We start from the raw sequence: 25,424 nt of genomic DNA, 5'->3' as shown, positions 1-25,424 counted from the left end.
AATGGCAAACCCTGGAAATGCAGTAGATACTATGAGTCTTGGCTAGTTTAGGAACACGTCCATGTCCACAAGGAAAAGATGGAAGATGTTGGACAACTGGAAGTCTAGGAGTCTCTTCAGATAGGAAAACTGACCCCCCCCCAAAAACAAACAAAAACAAAGTGAGATTGAAAAACACAACAACAAACATGTATCCCGTTTCCTTCAACATTATCCTGAGATATTAATTTAAAGACATTTGCAGGAAATAAAGAACAATCGGCCATCTTAGAGGTATCTGACGGAGGGTGGTGAAAATGTGCAGCTGCAAACAGAAGCTGGAACCTTCACAAAAAGCAGAACAAGACACTAAACACAAGCAGAGAGGGGCGCTCGATAATCTTCACGTCACTATCGTCCACAAACACAGAAAAACATCAATTCTCCAGTAAAGCAACACACCCAAAAATGCAGCCTGCAACCATTTAGCACACATCAAGTGTTGTGTCAAGTTAAATACTTCTTTAGTTCAGTAAAAATGCATAAATAAATACGTTTGTAATGGGACGTGCGGGTAAAGAACATCTCTTTCACAGAGTTACAGTAACTAACACAACCCAATATGCAAAATATACTTTTTGCCACACATTTGTACACTACACACACACTACACAATGCTAGCAACACATAATTCAGTCACAACTAACTTTGCAGACAAAGTGCCACAGGTTTAGCAGTGTCTCGACCTCATAAAGACAAGAAAAGTGCTCAAAACTCCTTTAAACGTGACCTACGTTCACATATCATTTAAATATATATAAATGTCATTATGGTGGAATGTTGGGATTTCATTTCAAGCAATCAAATCTGGTTCAAGAGGCTGGATAAGTTCTTTATATGTGCAATAAATGAGCTTATATTAACATTTTTCTTTTTTAGATAAGAATCACTCACAGAGTCTGTTTGAGCTTGAAACTTTGCTGGTGAATTTCTTAAATAAATCTGCTGGAATATTTAATTAAAGGTATGAAACCAATGCCTGGGAATAAATGCCACACAAAGGATAATTAAAGGCATTTACCTCCATTATTATATTATAGCAGTAATATCAACCGGAAAAGTTAGGGGAATGGCAGATCCATTGATGGGAGTAAAGAAAGTTCTGCTGGTAGGTTATATTTTTGTGACAGTAGATGGAGCTAAAGCTGGCATTTCTGTGTTTTGGGGGCCTTTTGGAGAAAATCTTTGAACCATTCCTGCAGAAATCTTGCAACATACTTTAAATAAAAGTAGATTTTGTTGCAACACTTAAACATCTAAATTTATAGTAAGCCCAGTATTTATTTTTTAAAATATGCAAAATTTTCCACTTGATTTGAGAATAAAAACAGAGAGCTCAGGATGTCTTATTTTGAAAATCCCGCACGTTAAATTGGCCTTTTTCTCTGACTTCTCATTTGTTCCTCTTATGAAAAGAAAAAAAAACTAAATAATGTAATTCTCAAGAAAATAAAACACAAAAGTCAATTAAAGTCTTTCTCTGCACACAAATCTACATTATTAACATCTCGCCGCCACTTGCCTCTGCCCTTTATGGCTGAAGATTTCACAATAATTGCACATGTTAGACAGTTAAATATCTGATGTATGTCTTGTGTAAATACAGTGCAGACTATGAGCATTGTTGGTTTTACATGAAGTGCTTCTATACCACTGACAAGCAGTCTATGGCATTAGTCTGATTACCAAAGAGCGCAATGAGTGAATGAATCTGCATGTCCTCATAGCTGTTAATGTGTTCACTTCTTATATAGACCTTTGAGAAACTCTTTATAGCTATGCATTTTCTTTAAATAAAACCTCTATTTCTAATATTATATCTAAATTTAAACATTTTTATGAGCTTCAAAGCTTTGGTTCTTCTATTAGCATTCTGCAACTCCCAATAAATATGTGCCTTGTGTAATAGAATGATTAAATAGAAAATAGAAGTCATTTAAATTGAAAAAATATGTTGTGATTTTAGAAATAAATTCCAATATTAGTTTTGTAAGTACTGCATTTCATGATAAAATTAATTAACTAGTGCTAACTTTTGTTTGGCAAAAAACTACAGCAAGAGGTTTGAGCTTTCCTGCACTGCGGTGTCCACAAAACTTACAGAGTTGAGAAAAAGTTTTTGTCCCCCTCAATGTTTGTTATTCAGGTCACCAGACATATGCTTTTTAAAAACAAACAGGTTTTTCAGACACATGAAGGGAGGTAGTGTCATGGTCTGGGATGGGCAAATTTCCACCTTTCATGAATAAAATCCTTTGTCTAAAATTAATATTTATGCGAAAGGGGGAGGCAAACACATTTTGACAATTCCGTGAAATGGAATTTGGGTGTTAAAAAGTGGGTCACATTCCTTCGCATCTCCTAATCTCGGAGCAGATTTAGGAAAAGATGTAGCACCCAGGTCTGTTTGTTAAAGCTTCTCTGTCATCTACGCCCCTTTTACAGTGAACATTACAGCTGTTCTTCGTGTCGATTTCTGCTACCGGAAATATGTGTCGTCCAGAATCGTCAAAACATCTGTGCTGGCTGTCGTCTAAACCAGCTATACTCCCTGGAATATCATAGTAGAATCAAAGAGGGAAATGTAATAAGGATTTAAACATTAACTTAGGGGTTCCAGAGTTGAAGTGAGTCTCTGATTTTTCTTTCATTTGAAGCCCTCCTTACGATCAAATCTACACCTGCTTTGCAAGCTCTTCTGCGGGTTTGTCAGCGAGGGGCGTGTTTTCAGTCGCTGCAGGTGGGGCTACTTCTGGAGCTGCTGCTTGTACCTCCACCAATGGAACCTTCTCTTTCTCTTTCTCGGGAGAGCCTGGCAGTGCCACGGTGGCGTTCGCTGCAGCAGGAGCAGCTTCGGTGGGTGAGGCGGAAGGAGGCGGAGCGCCACTGAAGACACGGGAGATCTCCTCAAAGGTTCTTCCTTTTGTCTCTGGGACTTTGATATAGGTGAAGATAAAGAAGAGGATAAGGAAGGCAGTGAAGATGAGGAAGACCCAAGGCCCGCACCATTCCTGCAAAAGCAAGAGTCAGAACAAGAGCCTGTGTGAGTTGAAAAAAAAAAGGAAATGAGACCTTAGCTGCGTCTAACCAATGGTTGCCTCCTTTACCTCAAGTTTGGGGAAGCTCATTCCAACAAGGAAATTTGCGGTCCAGTTGCAGCAGCCAGCGACAGCCATGGCTGCAGGACGGGGCCCCTGGGAGAACAGCTCAGCCACAATGAACCACGGGATTGGACCGGGGCCCAACTCAAACATAGCCACAAAAAACATGATAGCTATGATGGCCACGTAGCTCATTGCTGGGATGTCCTTCTACTCAAATCCGGGTAAAAAAGAGGGGAAGAGACCCATGAGACAGAGGTCATAAGGATGTTAACTGCGGACGCTGAGGTGAACTCACCAACAGCAGGGAGATGGTCATGACCAGAGCGCCAATGGCCATTCCACCCAACCCCAGCAGGTGGAGAGTGCGTCGCCCCGCCTTCTCCACCAGGAAGAGCTGGAGGGCAAAATCAGGAGAGAGGGATGAGTGGCCAGAAGTACATTTTAAGCTGAAGGACTTGAGGAGAATCACTTACAGAGACAACCGTGAAGATGGTGTTGACGATGCCGGCTCCTATGGTGGCATAAATGGGCTGCTTCACGCCGGCTGACTGAAAGATCCCTGTGGAATAGTAAAAGACCTGGAGGATCCGGGAAGGAAAAAAAGATTTTTAGTTTCATAAACATTTCAGGAAAAGTGAATATTTCCCAGCAGGAATTCTGCTACTGAAGTATCTCTTTAGGAAATCCAAATGCAGGTATTAGAGTCAACATGGATAAGAAAAGCTGAAACTGTATGAAATCCAATGTTTAATAATGATCATAGTAATTAAAAACAATTTCTTTACTTATTATGATATTGCATTTGTTTTCCAAACATATGGGGGGAAATACTTTTAGAAGCATAAAAAAAAGGATTATAGGCATAACTAAAATTTGCAACACTATGTAGGAAACAAATCCCTAAACTGCAACAAATTATTTACATTTTACTATGATTATTATTTTAATAATTATATACTGTAGGCCTACATACATATTGTTATTAAACAACGACAACCTGAAAAGAGATCATTTGATGTGCATAATTCTTTATAGAAATACAATGAAGTGTTTTTTTTTTTTGGAAGAAATACAAGCATGCAGATGAAAATATGGTTTAACCGAGTCTCAATTACAAACTTATTTGCACATTAAGCTTTTTAGGCCTAATTATGAGCAGGTGCAGCCGCATGAAGCTCTATAGAGGGTGCAGAACAGGACAAGGACACGCCATTCTATATGGCAGCAGATGAACGATAAACTCACAGCATTGATTCCTGAGAGCTGCTGGGAGAGCTGCAGCATGACCGCGATCAGGAGGGGCTGTCTGTAGCTCGCCAATCGGAAGAGCTCAGGAATGGTCACCTTCTTCTCCTGGGCCATCTTTGCACTCTCTTCCTTCATCTCCTGCAGATCTTTGCTCACATCCTCTGTGCCACGCAGACGAACCAGCACTGGCAACAAAATACAGATTTTACAGGGTGACTGTGGAGAAAATAAAATTGATCTCTTTCTCCTTTTTTTCCACAGAGTTAACTTTCTGTTTCCCATCACTTAGACAGGCTATGAAAAAGAAAACCAACAAGTTGCTAATGTATTGTACCTTTGCGTGCTTGTTCCTCTAGTTTGAGGTTACACAGCAGGAAGCGAGGGCTCTCGGGACAGAAAGGCAGAAGGATGCACTGCAGCACAGCAGGGGCCACTGTGAGGGCCAGCAGCAGGGGCCACAGTTTCTCTGAGCCCAGCAGAGCCTCCAAACCAAAGATCTGCAGCAAGTAGAAGACAGAAGCAGAGCTCTGTTGACTTAAAGACCCACACTGATAGAGGGGGCAAGCTCCCTGCTCCATTCTGATTTCACACAAATAGATACATTAACATTTTCATTTTCTTCGTCTGAGATGGCATCTGGCTCAAAACTATACGGTTGGATAATCCCAATATTGTTGCAGCGATAATGCTAATTTCGGGTTGTGAGGGGCTGTAAGCTAGCGGGGGAGAGTGTAAGGGATCATGGGATATTGGTGGCAAACTTCGAATGAACTCCTGGTGCTCTGCAGAAAATATATCTAAAAAAAAGATACAGGATTTTTAATTTAGGCTAAAAACGCCATAATTATAATTCAAAAACCACAGGAAACACTTTTACAAAAGATGAAAATATAGTTGGAGTGGGACCTGATTTATGGATGTCAAAATGACCTAGTAAGGTCATTTATAACAACTGATGTGATCGTATATACATCTTTAACTTTAACTGCATTATAACCATTAGAACCCATTCAAGCTCTTTCCATGAACCATTTATTGATGGAAAGAGTATTTAATGCATTTAACTCTAAGTTTCCATATATAATATATTTATCATCAATCCTGCACACAACATCCCTCCAAGTAGCAATAATTTACCCTAATGTTATTAACATTAGCAATTAGTGCTTCATTTTTACAATAAAGATCTTCTTCCGCTTTACATCACAGATTACAGCGTTGCTGGCCTGTCCTGATGAAGAACGTAAACCACTGCCCATACTTTGTTCTTTTTGTCTTTGTAGGGTGAGGGCTTCTCTATGTAGCTGTAAGCTCTGTTTGCTGTTTGAAGAGACTGGAACAATTCTGAGTGCTGAAAATAGCTGGCACAAACCAGAAAACTGACCACTTTTTTGTAGTTCAGTATCACAGAGTTTGTTCTTGTCCCTGTCTTGAAACACTCTTTGCCCCCTTCAGACTCGAAGTCTTTTTCTTTCTTTTAGGTCTGATTTTCTACCTTCCAGGCTGTTTTACACACATCTTTTTCCTGATAAAATTCCATCCATGTGCACCATCAGGATCTAGACTCAAATTTGCCAAAAATCCTTTCATTTGTTGAACTTTGTGGGAGACACGCAAAATTCCCGACTGTATTTAATTTTTTGCTCATTTGTTGTGTTACATCATTACTATCACACCATAGAGACTGTGATAGTGCTTTTTGTTTCTCCCATGGTTTGAGATGATTGAATGCCAGTGGCTGGACCTTTGGATGTCAGGACAGTTATATCTCTGAGATTGAGGTGTTAAAGTCTGCAGAAAGAAATGTTTCCGTGTAAAAATGAGAGTGCTGCTGACCTGAGCAATCAGGATGCCCAGAACCACACCCAGCTGGTGAAGGGTACCGAAGGCGCCACGAAGGGGTGTGGGTGACACCTCGCCCACGTACATGGGAGTCAAGCCGGTGAAAAAGCCACAAAATAAGCCGATAACCAGGCGACCAGCAATCACCATTTCATAGGATGAGCAGACGGTAGAGAAACCCATAAGCAGGCCACCGATCACGGCCAGTGAGTTCACAATAAACATGGAGCGACGCCTGAGGAGGAGAGGAAGAACAGCATTAGCTGAGACACTATAGGACTGTTAGCCAGTTTGACAAAAAGGCTTAATGCAAATGTGCACACACTTGTGCAGAAAGATAGGCCAAATTTTCATTTTTTTTTTTTACATTTTTAGAGTTGTGATTGTTTTGCTTTTTCAAGCTTTATAAAAGTTTCATTAATTTTAATTTCATTTTAGCTCATTGAGATGATAAATAGAGGCTATAACATCTCTCCTCTACATCACTGATGTGTCTCTATAATCTTTAACATTTTTAAGTATTCATGTTAGCACATAATTATGCTCTCACTCCATAACCTTTGTGACATCCGTGTCTCAACCTTGCAAGAAAAACTTCCGCCTTCTGAGCATAAAGTTATTATTCACCTTTCACATGTGCAAAATATCGGTACAAACAGCAGCTGCCATCCTGATTCAGGTTTGATAAATCACATTGCACAAGCTAAGTTGATTTTTTTGCATCTACTCCTTCTAGTTTTCTTGGCGTTTTTGTGTGTCCATACTGCTTGTTCTTTGAAAGCAGGTGTGCAAAATGGATTGCACTTTTCCTGTCTCATAGCCATAATCTCATCAGTCTCTTGCATGCGGCTCCTTTTTTGCAGATGCCGTTAAATTTACATGTTTATATTTAAACCATAATCTGGTCCATTTCTTGAGTCTTTTAAGATCTGGTAATTTTTCTGTAGCTTTTTAAAATGTTTAAGTAAGCACTTTAAGTTTAATTCATAGCACTGTTGAGTATTATTCTGCAGTGAGTGCTGCACAACTGCAGCTGTTAAACATTTAAACCCCCAACTGGAAATGGTTGGTTTTAATGGTTTAAAAAACCATCCTGTACTTTCTGCAGCTAGTTTTGCACTTTGCATGTGAATTGAAGCCTAGATGTACTTTCAACAGGAACATAAACCCCCCAGTCGGAAGGAACTTTGGGCCTCTGTCACATTCACTTTCCAGGCTGTCAATTTCCTTCACTGCTTGGTCCGATCAACCTTAGCTCACCAGTGTCACTTTCTTTTACTATAAATCTCATCACTGCTTGTCTGTCCTTCACCTCCTTCGCCTCCTTCTGCACCTTCTTCCCAACAGCATTCTGCCCTTTGGAAAACATTATCAGTTAAGGGTTTGACCCCTAGGCCATCCTCACATAAAGGCTATGCATCTGATCCAGAGTACAACAAGCTGTGTTCCAGTCTAATCTCCAAAATACTCCATTTATCATGATACATCCTATTGTTTCAAACATTTTTTCATGTTTTTCATCAAATACTTATATTTATTTTCCATTTTTTTTAGCTGTCTTTAAGAGTAAATAAGATACTTTTAATAATATAATATAATATTTTTTATGCAATAATTTGTAGTTTTTAAATAAAATTCTGGCTCTAAAAGATAAAAAATCAAGAGAACAAATATAAATGAAAATAAAGTGCCGGATTTCCTTATTTGGGGTGTCAGAGAGGAAATGAGTTGCTACTTTGACTGTACAGTCTTTTTTTTTTTTTGCCACATTCTTTTTGTTGAATTTTCAAAGTCATAAAAAGAAATTCAGAAATACAATTTACAATTATAAATTTCACTCGAGTCAGCCATTACAAAAATTGCAACTTTATCAACAGTTTTTAGGTAATGCTTTCTCTTATTCACCATCTTATATTAACACCCCCCTCTCCCCACCCCAAGAACAAGAGTGCCTCTCCTTAGATGTTGACAAAATTAAGAATATAAACTTAATACACTTAAAATTAAGAGAAGAAGAAAATAATAATAATAAATAAAAATTTACAAATTAAAAAACAGAGGTCTATTGTACCATCCAAAATTAACAATCAATATTCTATTCCAGAGGATCCATATTCTTTACAAGGTGTATGAAAGGTTGCCATATATTTTCAAATTCTTCTACTTTGTCTTTCAAAATATATGTAATTCTTTCTAAAGGGACCCCCTGACAGCATTTGTTGGAACCATTGGTTTATGCTAGGACTGTGAGTGTTTTTCCAGCGTTTAGCAATACACATTTTAGCATGAATCAAGCTGAGATTTATAAACGCCCTCTCACCTTTGTTGTAGTGATGTATTTTTGGAAATATACCTAATAAGAAAAACTTTGGCTCCAGTGTGATCTGTTTTAAAGTAATTTTCTCTATTGACTTTCACCTCTTCCCAAAATGTTTGTATACATTTGCATTCCCAAGTACAGTGGAAGAATGTTCCTTTCATTTCCATACATTTGGAGCAAACATCTGGTATATTTCTGTTATATATATTTAAATCCGCTGGTGTTACATATGTACGCATTAACCATTTGTATTGTGTTAATTTTAGTCTCGAGTTAATTGACACCTTTTGAGCTGCAGCACAAGCACCCTCCCATTCCTCATTTGTAATTTGTTTTTGGAGATCTTCTTTCCAGGCATTTACTTTGTATTGTGAACTTTCATTTGAATTAGACAAAAACTGATTATAAAACTCAGAAATGGCACCTTTTTTGGTACTGTCTCTCACCATGAACTTTTCTAAAATTGAGCTTGGTGGTTTATTGAGGGTCTTCTGTGTTTTCCTTACAAATTTTCTGACATGGAGAAATTTATAAACATGTTTTTTGCTCAACTCCTATTTATTTTTTAATTCTTCAAATGACATCATATCAAAATCTAGAGGATATAAGTCCCGGATGGCGGAAAGACCCTTTGCTGCCCATATTTTAAAGGTGGCATCCGCTCTACCTGGGGTGAAAAATTTGTTCCCCCAGATTGGGCTGTATTGTGATAATGGTTGAGTTTGGTTCATGTAATTTAAGACTCTGAACCATATTTGTATCATGTGTTCAAGAATTGGGTTATTTGTCTCTTTGCGCAGCTTTTTTGAGGTGTTTGAGTTACGAAATAATGGGTGGGGCAGCTCAGTCTTTTTGAATAAAATATAAAACACTGGACATGTATTTTGTGACTTTAATTTGTCTCTAACAATGTCTAGAACATAAATTTATCACAGAAAACATGGTTAGAGTGGACATTTGAAATAACAATAATTTGTCTTTGACTCATTCAACAATTCCAGAAGTCCACAAGTGGATTGAAGAAGTGTGTATTGCAGACAGAACATTAGTCCAACACAAGCTTACCTGCCAAAGCGGTTCGCCAAGACGCCCACACTGACGGAGCCCACCATGCCCCCCACGCTGAAGATGGCGACAGCGATACTCCAGACAATAGTACACACCCCAGGACTGATGGGCTCGCCATAACGTTCCACCCAAGTGTTGTTAAAGAAGGACCGTAATTTCTGCAAAGCAAAAAAAATGATTAAAGATTATGGGGAAAAAAAAGATCACCAAATAATCCATTTAATGAGATTTCCTCAGAATAGTTTGGGTTTAAATGAGGAATGCTTTATTGACCTGTTCTGGTGCGTTGATGACTCCTGTGTTGTATCCAAACTGCAAGGAGCCTATGACAGCGGTGCCCATGGAGAACAGGAGGTAGCCTGTCACCTGCTTTTTCTGACGGCAGACAGAGAGGATGGACAGAGCAGTGAGGACAGAGGCAGACGGAAAGAGGCAGACTCTATGAACATGAAACCTGAGCTGAGGAGGGCTTTTGCAGCACTGCAGCAGACAGTCGGCGGTGATTAACACATGCGTTGATGGCAGTAGGTCATTTGTGCACACAAACACATGAAATCCAAACAACACATTAGTAACTAAAGTGGGAAAACGTCAGTTACTATGACACTACAGTATCATGCTTCTTTGCATTTTTTTTTCTTGTTTTGTTTTAGATGACAGACGAGTGACTGTTATTGATTATTTCCTGAAAATAATTGAATAAGCTCAAAGAGAATTGAATTGTAAAGCTATCAACCTCTGCCTGCAGCAGAGCCCGGCTCCATCAGCTCAGATTTGAACAAAACGTATCATTACAGCCTCTCCTTCTCCATAATGTTTATTTTTTTCACAAACAAAAGACTTTAATGAAAATTGTAATGTAATGTATGTATTTGGTGCCCAAATCCAGGCCTCGAGGGCTTCCAACTAGAGCCCTGCGCGGGACTATTTTCTTCATCCCGCTCCCGCCCACTGAATTTTTGACCAATCCCGCCCGCTCCCGCAACGTATGCGTTACACTCCCGCCCGCTCCCGCAATATGTATGTCCACCCCCGCCCGCACCCGCAAAACTCAGAGAATTTAGTCCCGCACAGTAATAGAGATGCATTGATTTTGTATCATCTCCCGTCCCGCAGGAAAAAAACACGTATTTTTATTGATATTATTAAAGAGATTCATGTCCTCCTCCAGCCTCATCTTTTGATGCATTCCTCTTGTGTAATGTGCAACTTAAATATTAAATATATTTTCACAAATCCTGTTCGGTTAAAAGTGTCCCTGTGTGCGCGCAGACAGACGGCCTGAAGCGCGCTCTTAGTAAGAGGCGGGGCAGGGCGCACCCCCAACAACAGGTTAGATGACAGAGGCCATTGGGCGTCTCTACCTGGTGCCTTCACGGAGCTTCAGTACATAAGAATCCAACAGCTGCACAGCCTAACGTAGTCTGCTAATATATATTCATGAGATATTCATGGCAGCACTGATCCCGCGGGTTTTTTTTTTTGCCGCCCGCTCCCGCCCGCAGCACAATTCAAACCGCCCAATCCCGCGAGATTTGGGTTGGGTCCCGCGGGACCCAATCCCAATGCAGCCCTCTACTTCCAACCTTCCTGCAATTGAAGCTCCCTATTGGCTAAATACACCTGATTTGGGTAATTAACAGCAGATAAGACAGGGTTTCTGAAAAGCAGCAGGAGGCCGGGCCTTGAGGCCTGGATTTGGGCACCACTGCCTTAGAAACATTTTTAAATAAAATGGTAAAATTACAGCATAGAATGCAATAAAACAAAAACAAAAAAGAAAAGGAAAAAAAAAATTACCCTTAGATAGGAAAGTGAAGTAAAAATGGAGTCTAAAATAAATGCTAAATGTGCACACAAAAACACAGGATGGAGCTAGTAAACAATTTTTTTCAAATCAAAATAAGAATTATAAGCTGATTATAAAACATTGTATCAAAAGTTTTGACTACTAATTGATAGACAGACTGAAGAAATATAGACCTGGTTAGAGAAAGTCTTTTTTACATTTTTTTAATAATATATCTTTTTTTTTAAATCTTTTTTTGTTATTTCTTTGACAACAAAACAGATTACTGTAGACAAAAATATTTAAAAAGGGTTAAAGAGCACTTATTTTATTTTTAACAAAGACAGGTTTATTGATAGGTGTAGAGGACAGTGGAAATAAATCGGAAGAATTGAAATATTAACTGAAGTATGAATTAACTGTTGCGACGTTTTTCTTATGTTCTGCTAAGGGAAATGAGGCAAATGTCTCTTGTACAAGTTTCATTATTTAAAAAAATGTGTTTGCATGAATTTGAAGCTTTTAATTGCTTTCTTACCAAAAATCCTTGTCACCTCTTTTCCTTTTTTTGCAGTGAAAGCGTGCATCCCTGAGGATTTAGAGGAAATTTCTGAGCAATCAATTCAGCAAGAGTCTAAAAAGCGAGCCTGAAAGCATCAGGTGTGTCTACTGAGGTCTCTGTGCCCACCCAGTGTTTTTAGTATTTTATTGAAACTAGATTTTTACAAAAATATGCAAAAATGTAATGTTCTTCTTTAACTTGTGATCAGCAAATGTGTGCACTTGTTAAGAAGGGAATAAAAGGCAACATTAAGTTTTTAACATACTACATGTCAAATTCTAAAATGACTTAAATCATCTGAGATTTAAAATGAAGAAACAAATAACACTTAACAAGGTGAAAATGTGTAGAAAGAAATAGGTCAAAGATTAGACACTAGCTAAAGCTAAATAAACTAAATATGCTGTAATGTCACTAAAAACAAAAGAAACATTTGCCTAAACACAATACATAAGGTTAAATATTATACTGGCATAAAGTATAAACAGCTGAAAAGAAGTTAAATGTGCTGAAAATGCCAATAAATTACAAAATTGTACATTTACATTAGCTAAATTGGGAACAAATAAGTTATTGTTAGACAATAAAAGTGATCCTGAATTAAATTCTACAGTTCATGCTCAGAATCTATTCAAACAACATTCTCTGAGGGTTCACTATAAACTAAATTAGCCAAAGAATTGTTGCTAAATTGAAGCCAAAACACAGACTGTTTAAACAGCAACTGACAGACAAGCAAAACGAAGATAAGGGATTCTGCAAAATGCCACACATCAAAAGCTAAAACTGGTTTCACTTGTTGGTCTTATTTTTTTTTATAATAATGAATGAAAGAAATGAGCAACTCTTAAAAAAAAACTTCATACTGCACTTAAATAAAATCTAGTTTAAGTTGCTAAAAGCTTCAATATTCTCTCTTAGCAAACTCATTCTTCAAAATGGCCCACAAACAGCCAACATCTCTTTCTATTTACCTCCGAGAGGAATGAAGAGAAGCTCCCTACTCTGCAAAAAAGCAAAATGTGGCTCAGTTAACAGAGCATGTGATGCATTTTCCCCTCAGGCTCACCTTCTTTCACTCCCTCTGCTGTGTTTGCCTTTTTTTGTCATGTGACTGTGACTCAGTAACATTGCAGCATCACTCAGGTACAGTTTTTTTTATAACATAATACAATTTATTTTGATCTCTATCCATCCTTTCAAAAAAATCTAAACATGTTTTTAGTTTTAATCTGAATTTCTGTCCCCTTTTATCTCCCCAATTTGAGTATAAAGATAGTAGTGTTTCAATGTATTTCAATTCGTCAACTGTGCTCATTGTTTGTCTTTTATATAAATTGTTTTGCTTTTTTTTATTTTCTTGCACGTATCTCATTTTAAGTTCTTTGTGTTTGCATAAAAAGTGCTATTTAAATAAAGTTTGATTGATTAATGAAGCTTGTCATCCCAGCTGAATCTGAATCCGAATGTGACTATTAGATCAAGATTTGGGCCGATCTCCATCCAATACCTTCTTTCTGAAATTCCTGTCAAACATCTCATCCTAAACCAAACATTCAACCTTCATAATGATAAAGCATTCTTTATTTTCAGCTCTTTGACTCTGTTCAGAGCTTTTCATGTTGTTTCAATAAATACAAACAAATAAAATTAGGCACATTTGAACCTGCTGCCTGTTGCATGCAGCACGCCAAAGGAATGATGTTGCCATGGCAACTGATGGCCCTATCTGAAAAACCTGATTGTGTGTGTGTGGCCTGCTGCAGCTGTTCATGTCAGGAACGTACAGCTTAAGGCTAAAATCAAACAGCTCATTTCAATTCATTACTTTTTAGCTTTCCCCATGATTCAGATCAAAAATAATGTTTGGGTTTTTGGCTTGTATGCCATCATCCCTTTCATCGTTCTTCTATTGTCTCCATGACAACGCCCTGGAATGTTCTTAACCCATAGGTTTAACATGAGTACACGACAGCAACATATACATTTGACCCACATTTGCTCAGAGTGGACTAACTCTGGTTCTGTGGGAAGAAAGGATCAATCAAATGTTTCGTCTGTGGCTCACATGCTGCTTTCTGTGATGAATTTACCACAGAGTCATTAGCGAGGCAGACGGGAATGACAATGTTTAGGCAGGGTCGGATAAGGGAGGGGGTCCTCCAGGGACATATCACTGCAAATAAGGTGGAAACACTTGAGTTGCTAACGCCATGCTGAGGTTTTAGCATGAAAGAAAATTGAGGCAAAACTAAAATATTATGTTATTTATTTTTATACATATTTTATTTTATACATCTCTGTGCCTTCCTTCTATATTTACAAAAAGATGAATTAATTATGTTTTGGGAGCTTTTTTATTTTATTTAAAAAAATATAGAGAACCTCAGTTTTAATCAGAAAACAATAATATGGTTAGCAGGATATTAGCAAATGTGATGAAAAATGAAATTATAAAAATTTTCTGTCAGATGTTGATGACCCACTCCGATCACCTTTTGATATATACACTGGTGGACAAAATTGTTGGTACCCCTCATTGAAAGAAAGAAAGTCCACAATGTTCACTGAAATGACTTGTAACGTTCAAAAGTAACAATAAATGAAAATTTATTGAAAATTAAATAATCAAAATCAGCCATTACTCTTGAGTTGTTGATTAACAGAATTATTTAAAAAAAAAACTAATGAAATAGGGCTGGACAAAAATGATGGTACCCATAACTTAATATTTTGTTGCACAACCTTTTGAGGAATTACTGCAATTAAACGGTTTCTGTATTTGTCAATGTGCCTTCTGCACCTGTCAACAGGTATTTTGGCCCACTCCTCATGAGCAAACTGCTCCAGTTGTCTCCGGTTTGACGGGTGTCTTCTCCAAATGGCAGGTTTCAGCTCCTTCCACAGATGTTCAATGGGATTCAGATCTGGGCTCATAGAAGGCCACTTCAGAATAGTCCAACGCTTTTCTCTTAGCCATTCTTGGGGGGTTTTGGCTGTGTGTTTTGGATCGTTGTCCTGTTGGAAGACCCATGACCTGCGACTGAGACCAAGCTTTCTGACACTAGGCAGCACATTTCTATCCAGAATGCCTTGATAATCTGGAGATTTCATTTTACTTTGCACAACTTCAAGACACCCTGTGCCAGATGCAGCAAATCTGCCCCAAAACAGAACTGAGCCTCCTCCATGTTTCACAGTAGGTACAGTGTTCTTTTCCTTGTATGCTTCATTTTTGAGTCTATGAACATAGAGCTGATGTGTCTTACCAAAAAGCTCCAGTTTTGTCTCATCTGTCCAAAGGACATTTTCCCAGAAGCTTTGTGGCTTGTCAACATGCATTTTTGCAAATTCCAGTCTGGCTTTTTCATGATTTCCTTTCAACAGTGGTGTCCTCCTTGGTCGTCTCCCATGAAGTCCACTCTGCCTCAAACAACGACGAATGATGCGATCTGATGTACCTTGATCTAGGAGTTCACCTTTAATGTCTTTGGAGGTTGTTCTGGGCTCTTTGGATACAGTTCCAACTATCCGTCTCCTCTATTTGTCATCAATTCTCCTCTTCCGGCCACGTCCAGGGATGTTGGTTACTGTCCCGTGGGTCTTAAACTTCTGAATAATATGTGCCACTGTCGTCACAGGAACTTCAAGCTGCTTAGAGATGGTTTTCTAGCCTTTACCTTTACGATGTTTGTCTATAATTTTGTTTCTAATGTCCTGGGACAATTCTCTCCTTGGCTTTCTGTTGTCTATGTTCAGTGTGGTTCACACCTTTTCACCAAACAGCATTGTGACTATTTGTCTCTCTTTAAATAGGCAGACTGACTGATTATGGGTTTGAAAACAGCTGTGATGTCAATTAAATGACATACTTAAGTTCATCATGACCCCCTGGGTAATTAGTTCTCAGTCTTTTATGGAGGTACCATCATTTTTGTCCAGCCCTATTTTATTAGTTTTTAAAAAAAAAAATCCTTCTGTTAATCAACAACTCAAAAGTAATGGCTGATTTTGATTATTTAATTTTCAATAAATTTTAATTTATTGTTACTTTTGAACGTTTCAAGTCATTTCAGTGAGCATTGTGGACTTTCTTTCTTTAACTGAGGAGTACCAACAATTTTGCCCACCACTGTATTAAAACTAGGTGGTTTTTTAATTATGATTGCTTAAAATGATTTTTAACCAAAATAAAAACAACTTGTGTTGTGTTCTTGGACATAGTTTCTGCAGAGCATTCATTTCAAATTTTCCTCTGAGTTGTGGGCGGGACTACTGGCCTGGAACAACCCCTGTCCTATTCCCACCACCTATAACTGAGATCAACTTGCTTACATGCTCTCCCACTAGCTTACATGCCTCACACCCCCAACCTTTACGTTACCGGTGCAACAAATATTATGAGCAACCTTTTTTTAGACAGCATTTTTTGCTATGCTCCTGGTTCACAACAATTTGAATAAAAAAATACCAACTGAGTTTGATTTTCTTTATATATGTCCTGCATCACAAAACAAAAATGCCACAACAACACGCTAAAAGCACCAAAACAACAAATACAGTATTCATCGGAGTGGGTCTTTAACTGTCACCCATTTTTTTTTATTACACTATGCAACGTTTTGTTGTTTATACACAAAACTTATCATGGAATTCAGCAATTACCAAACCAAAAACTAAAATAGGGATTTCCTACAGTCGCAAACAGAGGATGGGCAACTATGACAAACCTTTTTTTAACCATTGCTCTGCCAGATAATCAATGGCCCTTGAGCTTATAGCTCAAGATTTTCCAAAATATAAATAAATAAATGTTTCTTTGAAAGACGCCATCCAGCACAAACCATGACACTAACACCACCTTGTCTGACTGAGGTTTTTTAAACAACATCTTGAAAGTCAGTTTAAGTCAAAACATTAACCTTTATAATTAGGTGTCTAAACAAGTAGATTATTTGTTATCTTTGTGATCTCAAATTTGTTTTTTTTTTTGTAGAATAGTAAGTTTTTTTTAAAGCTCATGATAATTCAGTGATTACGGCACATGAACACATTATAGCACATGCGTGTTCATGCAGCCCACGCAGCTCCGTCAGACGCTGAGTGCCTTCACAAACACGCTGTTTAACATGCAAACATCCATTTCCAAAAATGAAGGTCTAAAAGCTGTGAAGTAGATCATTTCTCGATTCTTCGAAATGTGGGTCACTGTGAAGGACGGTAGAAGACTTACCTGCCCCTCCATCTTCTGCACTGTGACCGCACGAGCACGAGCTTAAATGGTCAGAGACGACGCGTGGAGGACACGCGCTCCTAAGGGGGGGTTCAGGTGGAGGGATGAAGACTTCGAAGGACCCGCCCGCCCAAACTGACACTGCGAAAAATGAGCACACCCCTTTAGTCGCTGTCCATGGCTCCGTTTAGGGAAAAATGAATCAGTCATTTAGAGAACATCTGGACGGATTGAGATGATGGACGTGGCTCGTGGCTGTGGGCGGACACTCACCTGTCCTTAAGTTAAACCCCTCACGATTCTCCCATCCACAGCTCCTGCGAGGATGAACGCACGTAGCCGGCCTCACTTGTTCTCATTACTTTTATTGTCAACCAATCAGACGGGGTCGCTGGGATGAAGCCCCGCCCCCACGCTCAAACGCTAAGCTCCTGCGTAGCATCGCCTCATCCCGCTGCTTCTTGTACGCTCGCATCCTTTATTCGGTTAGTTGGTCACTCGAAATAGGACGAGCGCATGCGCACCAAGGATGGAGGACACTTCCTGTACTGCTCTCGTTGATGACCTTGACAGACACCGCTGGGTGACGGATGCTGATGCTGCAGATGACGCAACGTTACAAAAGTAACAGGTCACGACACATTATAACAGATTTTAAGTAAAAGAAAAAATATACATTTTAAGGATGTGATGGGATTAAATTCAAGCAAACATCCCTGATGTGAAAAAGAAAACTTAAAAAATATTAATTTTTAAACCAGTGCACCAAACAGATTCCAGAATAAAACAAATATAAAAAAGAAGCCAAAGATCAGAGGATTTTTTCTGAGATTACAATCTCCTGAATCTTTAATCCCATTTAAAGGCTTCAGGAGACAACCTGAGAAGCAACATCCATCTTTATGTAACCAGGTGGTATACATATTTGTATAAATAATTGCTGAAGAAATCCATTATATTACGACAGAGTTTTAGGGCAAGTTTAACAACTTTTTTTTCTTTCAATTATGTCGTAAATTTATGAGATATTTTTGTAAATCTCAATTTCAAATTTCGTCTTAGACCCCACAAAAAGAAAATAATATTATGTAATAATATTTTATCCCGGCTTCAAATTTACAAGATCTTTAGAAAGAGTGATATTACTATGCAGGAATAAAACAATTAGATTTTAGGGAGAGTGCCCAGTCATCCCCCAACCAAGGCAGTGGTAGCCAGGACCCCCACCAGGGATGGGGTAAGGGACAGATGATCAGAGGTCCCTCCTTCCTTGTGAGTGTATTTGTGTGTGTTGGAGTGTGTATATTGTTGTGGGGTAAAGGGTATATGTACTAAAGGGTGCAGTTAAAAATGGCAGGTAGGGCACTGAGAGGACATCTTCTGTTGCTGGCCATGATGTCCAAGCACCCCCCCCAGACACACACCAAGGGTCCTACATGTCTGAGGTGCAATTAAAACCAAGAGGAGAGGGACCCGTATCCATGCAGCAACCACGGCAGGGGGACCACTGCCAGTAGCTCCTTCCCCCACGGTACATTGTCAAAGCTGATAATTGAATGGCCTCCTGAGAACATTCTGCTTTGAAAAGTGTATGTACAAGTAAGAGTAGAGTGGGTGAGCAATCCTCTAGAGGATATAAAACATTCATATCAGCATGATGGACTTGGCGAGCCTTTATGACCAGCAAGTTGTTTTTTTCTCCCCACAGAAACGCACAATTTTAATTGATCTTAAATAGAATCCTCCAAATTGCATGACTTCTTGTCCTGAGGACAAAAGTTTCTTAATGTCACCCTAAAACTGTACTTTGAGTGAATAAAAGGGGGAAAAATCTTTCTTTTCCCTCATTTACCATACTGTGACCACAAAATTGAAGGTTTATATAAGGCAAAAAGATCTTCTGTAACATTATTGCATTAAAAAAAGAGGTTCCCACTTCACCCGTTTAACCTTTAGATACATCAGTTGGACAAAAAGCAGTTAAATACTGTTTTCTGGGCACTAACACTTGTCTTTTAGAGTACAGCCTAGTTCTCAGCACTAGAAAGGACACAGACAGCACCAGGGCAACAGGGTTCACAGTAACAGGTTCATTTATTTAAGCTGCCTCTTCTGTACAGAAAGATGAGAGTTTTTCACATTAGGAGGATGACAGGAGACGGGAAACGCTCAAACCGCTCAGATCTTTCCAGGAAATGTTCCAGCCTCCAGCTGACCATCCCATTTCTGAACCTTTGTGAAAAAACATGGCAACAAATGGAAAATCAGCTCAGTCCTTCTCTGTTTCTACATTCAGAAAATTATGCAAAAGCAAGATGTTGGATAGAACATCTATTCATATTAAAGGATCAAACTTAAGAGACATGAATTCATAAAAGCAGCTGCTTATAAATCCAATAAATGAATTTAAAAGTGGTCACTTATGACGTAAACGGATCAAAAATAAAGGTGATTTAATAAAAAGTTGTCCTGTTATCTGTTGTTGACCCACCAATAAATCAAAGAAAAGGATCAGGATTCATTAGTTTTACTGTTGTTTTATGACAAAGTGTGAGAACGGTTGTGTCTGTGCAGCTGCGGCTCAGTGAGGCGTGCTGTTGGAGGAACAGACCCAGCTGATGGGACAGAGGCTCTTGTAAACTCTGTGGTACCACTGGCAGGGGGCCGGGTCCTGGTTTTTGGCCGACAGAGCTTTGTTACATCGATGGTAGTCTGAAGAGAAGACAGAAAATGAAGAATCAATAGGGTTAGGCACCGAAAACTGCTGAACTTTCAAGACAGTACATCTTTATTTGTGCATGCTAATGATGCGCGCACTTTTGACTCTGCATCAAAATATGTTCTCTCTCATAGCAGCATAAATGTTTTTATGTGGGTTTATGCAGATCTGAGTACATTTGTGTTCATTTTGAGGTAAAATTGACGTATTCCATCATTTTTCTACACTTCTGCAATCTCAGTGAGTCAATTTACTCCTGAATCGGAAGCAAAAAACTAAAAAACTAAAATAAAATGTGTTAAAGACCCACTCTAATGGAAATCATGTTGGGACCAAACAGTTGATAACATAATACGGTTCCACAAACTGGATCATTTAAATACTTTGTTTGTTTTTAATAATCTGTAGGGGGCAGAGAACAGATCCTTGTGGTACACCACATCTTTCTATGTCCATGCTAATTTTAAAATGATCTTAACTCACACTTGTCTGCTACACATTATTACCTCTCTGGGCCAACATGTCAAGCAGAACGCTAGGATCTGTGGAAGTGAAAGCTGTTTTAAAATTCAGGACAGAGCGCAAATTTCATGATCCTTTGCAGAAGCAATTTCTTCAGTTGATTCCAAATGCTAGTTCTGACAGTTAAACGCTAAATAAGATGAAGAACATGGAGATAAAGCAGATCGGATACATTAGTGTGAAATTATTAAATCGATGCATTTTTCTGTACAGAATATCTGAAAATAATAACAAAACTCATAAGGTTTGTAAAGAGTGTCAATTTCCTGCTTAAATTGATAAATTAAGGGATAATTGCTCGGCTGCTCATGTGTTGTTTCAGAGCATCTCAGCTTTAAGCAGCAGTAATCTACACAAACATGAATAATCCTATAGACATCTGCTGCAAAGTGGACGGAGTTCATAACACTGCAGCAGATTGAACACTAGTTTTGTAACATGCATCACTATAGCCTGTATGGGATGGATGAAGATCTTTTATAAGAAGTTGGCTATGGCCTTATTTGGTTTTGGTTTGTTCTGTGTTTTGTGTATTATTTCTTTATTAGAGTGGGACTTCTGTGTTTTGTGGATCTTTGTTTGTATGTCTGTGATTATTTGCAGGTGTGGTGCATGAAGGTGTGGCCTCAATTTGGACAGGCTGGTGGAGGCAGCTTTAAAAGCACCATTTGGACCTCCAGCCGGTGAGAAGGGAGCTTGGCTGCAACAAGTCTCCAATGCAGCTTGGCCCTCGTCTCCATTTTGTTTTTGATTTCACCTCTTGTTTAGTTGTGTGTTGCACTTTTGTATTTTGTATTCGTAGTCCTTCGTAGTTTTGTTTGTGCCCACTCTGATTAATCTTTTGGTTTATAGTTATGTTAAGTGAAGCTGTAGGGGTGAACCGCCATTTTCTTTAGTACATGTTTTCTCCTGTTTTTGTTAGGTTAAGGAGGTTAGTTTTTGTCTTTATTTTCCCTTTCCTTTGTACAGGTAAGCTTACATGTTTCAGTTAGTTGGGGTTTTGTTTGTTATTTTGGCCTGGGTTCACCCTGAGGCCTTTTAGCTTCACTTTTAGTTCTTGTTGGTTGTTTATTTGTAAATAAATTTGTCATATTTTTATGGAGACATTCGTTTGCTGTTTTTTGTTACAGTTAAATTATTAGCCAAAACTTTACTTTTTATGTTATGCCGCCTCGGTGCCCCTAGACACAAAGGGGCCGTAACAGAAGTGACAGAACATGTTTTTTTTTTAATTGTTTATTTAGATGTGCTTTCACTTTTTTCTTGCAGTTTCATGAGAGTGAACTGAGGTAGATCGTCGTTATTACCCAGATAGTTCTGGTAGCAGTTGCGGGTTTGGTTGGTGTTGGGAAAGCGGGCGTCAAACGGAGCCGTCCTGTAGTTCTTCAGCTTCTCCTCATAAGACATTTTCAGATGCAGATCTAGCAGAACATCAACATGCAGATAATTTCAGAGAAACAACAGAGGCAAGAGAAGTAGAACAGTCTGCACACAGGCCAGGATCAGATAATGGACTTTAAAACAGGAGGCCACAGTTTGGTGGAGAAAGTAAATCGTTATTACAAAAAAAAAAAATCGTACTTGTTTAAATGAATTACAAGTTGGCCTATGTTTAATTGATTAATTAAGAAAGTTATAACCAAACTATCAGTATCAGTGAAACAAAAAGCAAATAGTTTAACAAGTACAATGAAAAACTGGTAAAACATCAATAGTATTTTTTTTTTACAAAATAATTTAGCTGTTTCTCCCACTATAAAATTTCACATGTAAAATAATAAACGTGAATAAAAAAACACACACAAAAAAACCAGAATAATATTTATTAATTTCCGAATCATGCCAGAAGGAATTAAACGGAATTTTCCGATTCAAACCGATCAGAACCGATCGCTGCAAAGCGGCACACCTTCACTATAATCATTCATAAAGAAATAAGAATAGTAAAAAGATAAAATGCATAAATATTCAAAAAGTTAAAGACAAAATATAGACTTAAAAGACAAAAAGAATGTAAAATCATATTTATCTCTACCGTTGATGAATTACTTCATTGGTTTAGAAATATTTTGAATGCATGACACAGGAAGCCTTATTTCTAACTTTAAGGAATAATAATATAGTAAATCAATATAAACCCGTCCAGCGTTCACTAAGCCTCTAAGTGTGTGCGTACAGCGAATAATATTATCTACATATTTGCAGCGTATGTCAAAAGAAAAATCCTTACAACAAACTTATAAAAAGCTTTTGGGAATTTGTATACAAATTTGAATTAACTACTTGTAAAGCTCACCTTAAATTTCAAAGACAAACCAGTTCACCTACCTGTACGAGACGAAATCCGCCTTAATCTCATCAATCTTGAGGCACTATCCCTCAAAGCATGTTGGGAAACGTGTTCAAAGAAAAATTGAAATCCAACTCTGACACCTGCTGGAAAATTTAAGGAAGTGCAACAACAAAGCAAATAAAGTAATAGCAACTGTTTAAATAAAAAAAAAAAATGTAAAAAAAAAAAACTAAAACAAACATGTTGCCCCTCAACTTTTAAGATTTTTTTTTTAAAAAGGCTCGGCTTTTACATGTAGCCTATCTTTTAATCCATTTCGAAGGAATTTAGATCTGCTCTGGAAAAAACACGATTTTAAAAGACCTTTTGCCCTGATCCCACACAATGCAAGCACAGAAAATAATTTACTGTTAAATATTAAGGATTTCTTTACATTTCTCTGCTATAAATGAAGAATAACATCATGCAAAATCTGTCCCTTACAGACCTAATTGTTACATAATTTAGAGTTTCTGCTCACATTTATTGGTGTATATGAACAATGAACATATGTGGGTCTGGATTAAAAGGGAAAATGTTGAAAAACCAGATTTAAAACAAGTACTTTAATGATATTAGGTCATTTCTCTGTCCCAACTTTTTCTGGCAAAATTCACTTGGAGGGAAACCAGCACCTTTTGTAGCCATGTGTTGTGGTGAGTCAGTCACACAACTCCAAAGGCACTCCTGACTGTTGTATCTATTTGAAGTTCCCAAAATCTGGAAGAACAGGATACACATGAACACGACTGAATCTGAATCTTTTCACTGACCTGATATTATGATTCCAGTAAAAAAAAAAAAAAAAAAAAAAAACATCCATTAGAAGGACTGTAAAATGTCGCTTTAATAAAAGGAGTCATTATGAGAATCACCAATAAAATTAAGTTAGAATCCAAAATTGTGCTCTCTATGAATCTGACGAGTCCATGAAAACTTTTTCTCATCCGGGACTGATACAGATAAGTAGTGATTTTCATTTCTTTTTCAACCAATGCCAATTTATCATACTTTGAGATTTTTAGTACGCATCTTTTGAGAGTATCATGTTTTTAGACACATGGCCACCTTTTTGTTAAAGGATATCCAATGAAAACTATCAAAGAAATTCCAATCTTCTAGCTTTTGGCTGATATTGTCAATGACGGTTGGCAAAACTTTGTAAATTAATCTGAACTGAATGAGTAGCTGTGAGCCTCCAGAATGAGTTAGCAAAAGTTAAAGAGGGAATTACAAATAGTTATTTTCCAAAGCAACAAATCTAGCCTCACAACAAACCTCTTTATGTCTTTATTTATATGGTTTGTTGAATTTTCTATGAATCATAATTAAGTATTGGTAGCTCAATTGACAAATATTACTGTCATGGTGGCTAAAATCTGAGTCGATCATAAGGTTTTCTTCAAGCTGAATCAATAAATGTTTTAGTCAAAAAAACAACATAAATTTGAAGTTATATTTTGACAGCAAGTAGCTCTACTTCTAATTTTTGCTGCTACCTGTAACTGTGTTCAGTCACGTAATCTTTCTTTTACAATAGTAGCTATGACAGCAGTCAGAATACTAATGATGCTGACCACATGGACTCTTATTTTGAAATTCTTTTTATTATACTGTATCTCAATATGACGTGTGTGGTGAGATTTGTCAAGTTTTGACTGTTTTTGCAGCCTAACTAACCTCACTTTGAAGCTGTTACCATGACATGTGGGATATTAATTGAGTTTTGGGAAACTTTGTCAACTTCAGTGTTCAGTGTGGCATTTTTTCCAGAAAGATGTGGTAACTGTGATTTAAAGAATGGATCTTTTCCCTCTTTTACTGAGCATCTGGGGCAAACTTACATTAACAGAGCCCTCATGAGCCCAATGTATGTTCTCAAACTCCTCTTGTTGCTCTTCATCCTCAGTGTGGCCCTTCCTCCACAGAGGAGCTGTTGCTCCAGTGCCAAGCCACATTTTCACGGCTGCTCCAGGTTGAGGCACTATGAGTCTCCATGGCTCAATTTTTTGTTTCAAATTGTTGCTCAGACCTTGGGGGTTCATGAAGAAGGGAGACCTGTGAAATCCCCAGAAAATGTCATTTCTGTTTTGGCGAAGAATCCAGATCATAATTCTTTATGGGGCTGTAGCAAATTCAGTGGAAACCAGAACCTGAAACCACAAGCAGTGGCCGCTGTCTCTGATGTTTCCATACCTCTGAAAGGTCAACTTCTATTCTTAATTTAGCAGTTAATATATCACTAAGAAGTCTTTGATGTTTCAAGCTGAAACGACACAGATCTGCACAAACACGTTCAGACTTTCCATGCTGGACCGCCCACTCAGGATGCTCTGAAGAAATGTATTATGCAAGCTAGCTTTTTTTCAAAGTGTTTTGGAAAAATGAACTGGCCAAAAAAGTGTTTAGTGATTTTACCTGGTCCTCTAGTCTTCATAGAAGCTACACCGCCCCCTAGTGATATTTGCATTGGTACTGATTGCTGATCCAGATCATTCTGTCCAGATTGAAGACACATTTGTCCTCCTGAGGCCAGCAGCTCTCCGGAAATGCTCTGCATACAAAGAGGTCGGAGAATATGCTAAGGTTTTTCTTTTTTTACTTTTTAAAAATACTAAGAGGAACTTCTGAGATCTTTTGCACACC

At 38.1% G+C, this 25,424-nt stretch overlaps 2 protein-coding genes across 3 annotated transcripts; both read right to left on the bottom strand.

The window, feature by feature from the left end:
- Nucleotides 1-910: 910 nt before the first annotated feature.
- LOC101173640 (solute carrier family 2, facilitated glucose transporter member 1) lies at nucleotides 911-17,656 on the bottom strand. The gene is made up of 11 exons (XM_011480975.3): nucleotides 17,479-17,656; nucleotides 17,206-17,346; nucleotides 9,895-9,996; nucleotides 9,619-9,779; nucleotides 6,228-6,468; nucleotides 4,726-4,888; nucleotides 4,389-4,576; nucleotides 3,617-3,721; nucleotides 3,439-3,537; nucleotides 3,147-3,350; nucleotides 911-3,050 (listed from the first exon to the last, which is right to left on the bottom strand). Exons 2-11 carry the CDS (start codon nucleotides 17,215-17,217, stop codon nucleotides 2,715-2,717), a joined length of 1,611 nt encoding a protein of 536 aa, XP_011479277.1. The 5' UTR covers nucleotides 17,218-17,346; nucleotides 17,479-17,656; the 3' UTR covers nucleotides 911-2,714.
- Nucleotides 17,657-19,275: 1,619 nt separating this feature from the next.
- LOC101163911 (cytochrome c oxidase subunit 6B1-like) lies at nucleotides 19,276-22,882 on the bottom strand. Of its 2 annotated transcripts, none has more exons than XM_023960292.1 (4): nucleotides 22,775-22,882; nucleotides 21,754-21,867; nucleotides 19,817-19,917; nucleotides 19,276-19,437 (listed from the first exon to the last, which is right to left on the bottom strand). In XM_023960292.1, exons 1-4 carry the CDS (start codon nucleotides 22,803-22,805, stop codon nucleotides 19,384-19,386), a joined length of 300 nt encoding a protein of 99 aa, XP_023816060.1. In that variant the 5' UTR covers nucleotides 22,806-22,882; the 3' UTR covers nucleotides 19,276-19,383. The 2 variants fall into 2 exon arrangements, with proteins under 2 accessions (XP_023816060.1, XP_011479276.2); XM_011480974.3 differs by having other exon boundaries at nucleotides 22,743-22,783.
- Between the last annotated feature and the right edge of the window lie 2,542 nt (nucleotides 22,883-25,424).

The sequence above is a fragment of the Oryzias latipes genome, chromosome 11, assembly GCF_002234675.1.
Source record: "Oryzias latipes chromosome 11, ASM223467v1".
In the NCBI taxonomy this organism is placed as follows: domain Eukaryota; kingdom Metazoa; phylum Chordata; class Actinopteri; order Beloniformes; family Adrianichthyidae; genus Oryzias; species Oryzias latipes.
Note: the sequence above shows the minus strand (reverse complement) of the source record. Positions and strands in the feature narration are given on the sequence as shown.

Bases quoted from the DNA above. Each gene is read 5' to 3' on its own strand.
- LOC101163911 (XM_023960292.1), bottom strand. From the start codon at position 22,805: ATGAGATTAAGGCGGATTTCGTCTCGTACAG. The intron at 19,918-21,753 runs GTAATAACGACG...TCTTCTCTTCAG, and splicing joins CTGCTACCAGAACTATCTGG to ACTACCATCGATGTAACAAA. The intron at 19,438-19,816 runs GTCTGTTCCTCC...TTTTTCACAAAG, and splicing joins GCCTCTGTCCCATCAGCTGG to GTTCAGAAATGGGATGGTCA.
- LOC101173640 (XM_011480975.3), bottom strand. The intron at 6,469-9,618 runs GTAAGCTTGTGT...TCTCCTCCTCAG, and splicing joins TTGGCGAACCGCTTTGGCAG to GCGTCGCTCCATGTTTATTG. The intron at 3,722-4,388 runs GTGAGTTTATCG...CGGATCCTCCAG, and splicing joins AGCTCTCAGGAATCAATGCT to GTCTTTTACTATTCCACAGG.